General features: G+C 39.5%; 1 protein-coding gene across 6 annotated transcripts; it reads left to right on the plus strand.

Annotated features, from left to right (window-relative positions):
- The first annotated feature begins 255 nt into the window (after positions 1-255).
- On the plus strand, positions 256-7,515 carry LPXK (tetraacyldisaccharide 4'-kinase family protein). 6 transcript variants are annotated; one of them, XM_028217907.2, is made up of 9 exons: positions 305-574; positions 789-872; positions 1,588-1,700; positions 1,769-1,824; positions 1,989-2,138; positions 2,315-2,524; positions 2,734-2,793; positions 6,513-6,593; positions 6,837-7,515. In XM_028217907.2, the coding sequence occupies exons 1-9, from the start codon at positions 393-395 to the stop codon at positions 7,002-7,004; spliced, it is 1,104 nt and encodes a 367-aa protein (XP_028073708.2). In that variant the 5' UTR covers positions 305-392; the 3' UTR covers positions 7,005-7,515. The 6 variants fall into 6 exon arrangements, 5 of the variants coding, with proteins under 5 accessions (XP_028073706.2, XP_028073710.2, XP_028073707.2 ...); XM_028217908.2 differs by having other exon boundaries at positions 1,781-1,824; XM_028217905.2 differs by having other exon boundaries at positions 256-574; positions 789-912; positions 1,588-1,824.
- Positions 7,516-8,203: the final 688 nt, after the last annotated feature.

Consider the following 8,203-nt stretch of genomic DNA (forward strand, 5'->3'; position numbering starts at 1 on the left):
AACAAATTTTCTTATTTCACATGTCAAATTAAACTTTCAAAACTCAATTTCACACTCAATTCAACACTCTATTCAAAAACCATAACCAAACAAATTTTCTACACTCAAATCATAATTCCACAACTCACAAACTCAAAATACAACTCATACTCTCAAATCATATTTACAAAACTCTACCAAACACAACATGAAGAACTGTCATAAAAAATATATAAAAATTATAAATAATTTATTTTTATTTATTTCACAAGTCCTAAAATGAAACTTCAAAGACAAAAATAGGAAAGTGCAAAGTCCGGCCCACTGAATCCCCAGAGCTTCCCTAATTTATACGCAGGTAGCTCTGTGTCCCTGGGGTTTATTTGTTTGTTCACTGGATTGTGTTCTGTTCAATGGAGAAATTGAGAAGACTGGTGAACCAAATAGCCTACACTCCAATCTCCGAAAGACACTCCAATCTCTCTCATCTCCAACTCTCTCTCATCCCTCTCCTCTCCTTCTCTTCCTTTCTCTACAAACTCGCTCTCTTCCTCCGCTACCGCCTCTATCACTTGGGTCTCCTCCGCCAACACCGGTAAAACCCACTTTCCCCTATCGCCTCTCTCTTCTTCTCCACTTATCTTTCCGAGAAAAGAAAAGAAAATAATTAAACCCATTTGGCTAATTCGAGATTTCGGAACCAAATCACCCGAAATATTCTTCTGTTTACCTTCTTTCCCTCGTTTTCTCGGCAACCAAACAGAAAGTTCAATTTAGACTTTGGTTTATGCTTCATTTTGTCATTGAAGGTTACAGGTGCCGGTGATTAGTGTTGGGAATTTGACTTGGGGAGGAAATGGGAAGACGCCGATGGTTGAGTTCATCGCTCGCTGGTTGGCTGATTCTAGAATTTCACCTCTCATTCTTACAAGAGTACTCATTTATTTCGTTTATCTATTTGTTTATTGTTTTATTGGGGTTTGGACATTTTGGTTTTGTTTGTTATTTCACTCTTTGATTATAGATTATGTTTTGTAGTTTTACCATTTTATCAATGCACTGATGAAACAAGTAGGGAATGGAGGATGAATCATGGTGTATTGTGATCTCAACAAACAGTTTCATCACGAAAACTAAGCCCAATTGAAATATGAAGTAGATGGGTGAACAAAATTCCTAGTCTATACATAGTAAGCTCAAGTTTGTTGAAGAAAGAAAGTGGCTACTTTCTTGAGAGATCATTAGATTGATAGTGGAGTGGACATTTGAGGAATTTGCTTTACGTGGGTAATCATGTGTGACAATTCTTGTTTATGATGAGAGTTCTTCCAGTAAAGTTCCCACAAATTATTGATTCTGTGAAATTGGTGCCTTTGGTGAATGGGAAGTAACAATAAGTTATACAAAACTTAGTCTCTCATGGCTAAAAGCAATTTCATTGTCTTCTTATAAACCGTATCATTGGACTACCTACCAGGGGAAAAAAAAGCAGAGAGAGGGAGAAAATCCTTATGGTTAATGAGTTAGAGCTAATATCGGAACCCAGTATAATTTTCAATTAGGTAATTTTCTTGGTGTGGTAGTGAATTGATTCTTTTTTTCTGGCAGGGATATGCTGGCGGGGATGAAGCTAAAATGCTTCAGAGGCATCTTTTGGGCACATCTGCAAAGATTGGTGTGGGTGCAAATCGAGCTGCCACTGCTGCTTCATTTCTCAAAAGGTATGGTTATGCAGATCCTCATATTATTGGTTCATGCTTGAAGCGATGTGGTTCTGACCGGAAAGCAGGAAGTCTTTCAGAGTTGGACAAACTAGGGGCTGCAATTCTAGATGACGGAATGCAGGTAAACATTGTTTTTTCTTTTCGTTTCTTGTATGCCCAGTATTGTGATGCATGTTATGGTACATCCTAGAACAATTTCTATCACAAGCTTTCTCACCTTGCCTGTCATATCATGTGAATTATACTGATACTTTATGAATCATATATATATATATATATAAACAGCATTTGAGCTTGTTTCGCGATCTGGAGATTGTAATGGTAAATGGGATGATTCCATGGGGAAACCAGAAGTTACTTCCACTTGGACCATTAAGAGAACCTTTGAATGCACTCTGCCGAGCAGATGTTGTTGTTGTTCATCATGCAGACTTGGTAAAATACACCTAACTTGTGTAGCACAATGCAATTCTTCCAGCATGTGGTTGAATATGGATTTCTTTCTTTTTCAATGTTTTGAGTGTATTTGTGAATGTGCACGTTGCATGTCAGTTAGATGAAGCAGGTTAAGTACAATAGACTGAAAAATATATTGTCTTGGATTCATGCAGGCATCGGACAAGAACCTACATGCCATCGAGTCTGTGCTACGGAAACTTAAAGAGTCTCTTCCTATTTTCTTCTCCAGAATGGCTCCTTCATACTTTTTTAAAGCGGGAGACACTTCCTGTAAATTGCCTTTGGGGACTGTGTATAATATGGTTGTGCTATGTGTTTCTGCAATTGGTTTTGCAAATGCCTTTGTGCAGGGAATTGAAAAGGTATTTTTCTTTTCTGTTTCTATTTACTTTTTATTTATTTATTTATTTTATTTTATTACGTTTCTTGGAGATCTTACATGTTCTTGTCCAAAAGAATATTTCATTGGAGGGTTGCAACAAGTCTTAATTTCTCCTCCTGTTGGTCACTTCCTTCACCTTATTTCTCGTGTTGTTCTATTTATATCTAATTTGTTGATGACTCATTGCAGATAGAACCATTGCATGCAGATCAATTAGACTTCAGTGACCACCATTTATTTCAAATTAAGGTATATTTGTTTTCTCACATGTCTTCACTTTTATGCTTGGACGCAACCACCCTATGTACAAGGACCAGAAACATCCACCTTACAAGTTACATTGTGTCATCATTTTGAACTATATTGATGTTTTTTTCTCAAGAATTTATTGCAGACTATTGTAAGAGCATGTATCAGAATTATTGCGTACAAGGATGACAGTAGCTTTTTAATTTTATTTCTTTCTTCTCCTTTTCCTTTTTATGTTCTTTGCTGATTGAAGTGCAGATTTAATGTTAATGTACACCTAAACCTACTCCACTAAACCTAACCCACTACACCACTCCACCTCCACTTCACCTACTCCACTACACACTCCACTTCACCTACTCCACCACTCCACCTCCACTTCACATCTCCATTTCCTATATAATGTACATACAATACATCAAAACATTCATCAATCAATAATACAATCATTTCTCTTTATACATTTATTTCTTACATGGTATCAGAGCTATAGGTTAAAGATCTTGGTGTTCTTCGCCTTCCGGCGGGCGGCAACCTTGCCTTGACCGCCCGCCGGATCTCAATCAATTCAAACCTCCCTCTCCCTCTCGGCACCTCACTGTGTTGTCAATACCATACGGCTTCCCATGGATTATTTTTTCACCTTCAAAAGCCCATTTGTTCACCAATTCCAGCTCATTTTCTCCAAACATTAACCAACCTTGATGACCAAAATCAAGATTCACAGATTCCGACTGGCCAAGCAAATTCTAAGGCCATATCCTTCAAATGGAGCTTTAATTTATCATCATTATCAGAATGAGTCGGAAAGCTGAGAGAGGTGTAAGTGTAGAGATCGATAGAGGCGGCCACCGCCGTAGATCCGTGGACTACGGCGTGTTCGCCGATCTAGACAGAGAAACAAAAGACAAGGGTTACTGTCGCCGCCCGCAGCTACCTCACCGTCCGCCTCCACGACTCCGAGCCCGCCTCCGCCTACCGGGACCTCCACGACCCCATCGCCGCCGCCTCCGTCGTCCTCGAGTTCTCCGTCGCCGCCGTCATCATCGACCACCCCATCGACGCCGTCGAGCTCATCATCGAGTGTATCGACAGGGCTTGTCGTTGGGATTGCCATAGGTGGTGTTGCGATCCTTGTGATTTTCAGCATTTTGTTCGTATGTTGCAGAACGAAGAAGAGCAGAGATCATGACTACTTTGTTCCTCTCTCTCTCTACTTTCTCTCCCTAGACCCACTTTACTCAAAACCTGAAATCACCAACTGTCCCACACGTGGGCATGAACGTGTAGTCCCAATCTTGTAACGCGTCCAGTTCGAAAAGTTGTGCCACGTCCACGTTCATCACCACCTCCCTCTTTTTCAGCTTTTTTCTCTTCAGGACAGAGCGAACTATATTATCTATCTTTTTTTATTCTAAAATATTCTCCCACCAAACCCTCTTTTGGATATTCGTGAATTTGCAGCACAGCATCACCTCTCCTTTTCTTGGACGAGCAGACACAAAAACATGGCAGCCGACTGGGTTGCAAAAGCTCTAGCAGCCAGATCCTTACCCTCTGATTGGGTTATCTCTCTCTCTCTCTCTCGTGTTTTTAAACCCATTTTTACTTTTCTTCCTTTATTTCTTTATTTTTTCTTTTCATCCATTTTACACCACCACACACTATCAGCGCACATGCTTTCCATTAATATATTATTATTATTATTATTATTATTAAAATAAAAAAAAAAAAAAAAACAATTCCACCACTCTTCTTTTCTTTAAACATAACACCCACTCTCCACTCATTCCTTTTATTATTTTTATTATGCACACACTCAGACTCCATGTGCTCTTTGACCCTTTTTATCCACCCTTACACACACCCCCAAATATATTTTGATTACCCTTCCAAACCAAACACTCTCCATTGTTTTTTCTTTGTTCTGATATTCAAAGTTGCAAAAAAAAAAAAAAAAAAAAAAAGACAGACGCTGACGGACTGCACACCAAACTCATTTTATTCATATCGGGACTCACCCCGATCACCATTTTACATCCAAAAAAAAAAAAAAAAAACAAAACAAACAAACAAACAAACAAAAAACAAAACAACCGCACCCACAGTGGGATTTTTCTTCTCTACTCTGCTGCGGGTCTCTTCTTCTTGCTTTTCTCTTGATTGTCCCGTGACTGCCCAGCCTCCATGCTTCCTAGACCACCAAGCAAGTTGCCTCCTCCCTGCTCCTCCACTACAGCGTATGGCGGCCCTCCAAATCGGAACATAACGGTGGCCTTCCGCTTCAGCTCCTTGTTTTCTGCCTTTAGCACATTTATCTCTGCTCGCGCATCCTTATATATGCACTGGAGCAGAGCCAGTTGAGCGTTTAACTGCTGCACCTCATTTGTCCTACTCTGCAGTCGGTGCGACAAGTTTGTGACCGCAGTCATGGTTTCCACGCATGACTTCAAAGTATACTGATTGGCTTCAATATCAGTTTGCACCGCCATTTTTTGCTCCACAGACCGCATCGGAAAGTTCAACGGAGCAAAACCAGAGGTGTTTGGTTGAGGTTCACTGGCCACCGCACTGGTTATCTCTCTTGTTGACTCGTTGAGGTCGGGAAAGAGAGTGAGTAGATCACGGGACGAAGAGGCCATATTCTGGGTAGCTGAACGGGAAGAAGAGGCCATTGTTCAGATGTTTCAGAATGCAAATATTCAGATATTTCAGAATGAAAATGTTCAGCGGTTTCAGACTGGTTTGCACAGCCTCCGCCTCAACCTTGGGTTAAATAGCCAAGGCAGACACGCGCATCGCGCGCCACTTGACGCTAGACGACAAAACGGGCGTGCAAGCCAATGTGGTGACGCGCCTCGCCATCATGTCCGGCACATCTTTTTATGACTTGGGCTCGCCTTTTGATGACACGCCTTTTTATGGATTGGGCACGCCTTTTGAAAGATTGGGCACACCTTTTGAGGGTGCGACTTTTTAAGGGTCCGACAAGACTCTGTAAACTGTCCCGACATTGATTCCGGTTAGCTCCTTCATGGGTCCGACAAGACTCTGTAAACTGTCCCGACATTGATTCCGATTAGCTCCTTCATGGGTCCGACAAGACTCTGTAAACTGTCCCGATATTGATTTCGGTTAGCTCCTTCATGGGTCCGACAAGACTCTGTAAACTGTCCCGACATTGATTCCGGTTAGTTTCTACAAGGGTCCAGCAAGACTCCGTAAACTGTCACAACAACTGTCACACAGTGTCTGCTACAACGGTCCGACATGACCCTGTAAACTGTCTGCTACAATGGTCCGACATGACCCCATAAACTGTCTGCTACATCGGTCTGACACGACCATACCGTGTCTCCTATCCTATTTTATTTTATTTATCAGTTTACTTTCCTGTTTTGTTACTCTCTTCAAACTCAAGTTGATTAGTTTCTATCCTCCTTGAGTTTGAGGGGGGCTGTTAATGTACACCTAAACCTACTCCACTAAACCTAACCCACTACACCACTCCACCTCCACTTTACCTACTCCACTACACACTCCACTTCACCTACTCCACCACTCCACCTCCACTTCACATCTCCATCTCCTATATAATGTACATATAATACATCAAAACATTCATCAATCAATAATACAATCATTTCTCTTTATACATCTATTTCTTACATTTAATATGTCTGGTTCTGATTCTTTTTGTGGTTGTCAATAAATATTAGGATATGGAAACGATTAACGACAGACTTCAAAAACTTCAGGCAATGTTTGGTTCCAAGCCCATTGTTATTTTCACAGAAAAGGCGAGTAGAACTTGACTAAAGCTGCATGCATGCTTTATGCTCACTCAGAAACCCATATTGCTTTTGGTTCATCAAGTTTGGAACAAATCGTACAGCATTGAACCAAATGGAATTGGAAATTTGAATTGCCGTTTGGCACTCTTATTCTTTCTTCTGTTTTTGGTTAAAACTGTCTTTCAACCTTTATAATTAACAATACTGACCAGTTCATTTCATCATCTGTTATTGATTTTGTCTTACCAGGATTATGATCGTGAGCCAGAGATCCTCAAACATTTAGATCCTTTTGATGTGTTGGTACTCTGCTCTGAATTGCAAATTGTACCTAAAAAGGAACATACAGAAGATAGCTACAAGATTTTACTGAGCCAGATTATGGAATCAAAATTAATAGGCATAAACAAGTGTTGATGTTTGATATTTCACAATGAGGGTGCAATTGTCCCCAATATGCAGTGCTGAGAGTTGGGTGACCACTGATCAGAAATGAATGTCACGCACGAGTTTAAAATGGTTAAGAATCCAAAGATCTGTGCCAGAGATATGGAAGATGTGAAGCTCAAAACCATCATGAACACACTACTCTTACAGGTGCAAATAGGCCAGCAGATTGAACTAGTCAGGCCAAAATGTGTTGCATTATGTGAGCCGATGAGGACTTTACAGTGCAGACTTGGAGGGTTGCCTCATATATGTCCTTGGTAAGATCTCATTGCATATGTTGTGGGCTGTTGATGGTCAATTATGGCCACAGTAAAACAAAAAACAATTAAAAAAAAAAAACCACTTATCTTGCAGCTTCCTGGAAATTGATTTGTTGTGTCTTTATCCCTGCATGTCTGCATATAAGATGAAATTATTGAAGAAGTTGCTGTGTTTGTTTGTGTATCCATGTGTATAAAAGGTCTTACATTGACTTACACATTGGTTTTGCCGTAATTTTTTTCTTCTTTATATTAATTTTGAGTACATGCGGTTTGGGAGGATTAGACGAACAGTCTTATCCTGTGTGCGTGCAGAGGCAGTTTTACTTAGGTTGTCCTAACAAGGATTACAACGTTCATAAATGAAATCGAAAATTAAAAAAGATCTGATTACAAAACCCCCCTATAGATGACCGTGGTACTTTTAAAAAGCTTGGAAATGTAACAATTTTAGCAATTTGCAGGACTCTGCCTCGAAGGGTATTGTCATTAATGGATGAGTGGTGCCATCTAAAAAAACTATGTTGGTGTTTAGAAGGGTTTTGAAATTATGATTTGAGAATAGAGTTGTATTTTGAGTTTTTGAGTTTTGGAATTATGATTTGAGTGTAGAAAATTTGTTTGGTTAGGAGTTTTGAAAAAAGTTTAAAAAGAGTTTAAAATTGAATTTGGAATTTTTGATGTTACGTATGATATTTGACACAAAAATTTGTGACTAATAAGTAAACACACAACTAAAAATTCTATTCAAAATTCATAAAAAAAATTTAAAAATTTTGAATTTTTTATTTTTTTAAAATATAAAAAATAACCGGTGCCAATTGTGAATAAATTAAAAAAATATTGTTTCAGTCAATCGGTCGGATGTTCAAGAGGGCGATCGATTAGGTTAAATTTTTTCGTCTT

Source organism: Camellia sinensis, chromosome 8 (assembly GCF_055761805.1).
Source record: "Camellia sinensis isolate YWXY chromosome 8, ASM5576180v1, whole genome shotgun sequence".
NCBI lineage: Eukaryota > Viridiplantae > Streptophyta > Magnoliopsida > Ericales > Theaceae > Camellia > Camellia sinensis.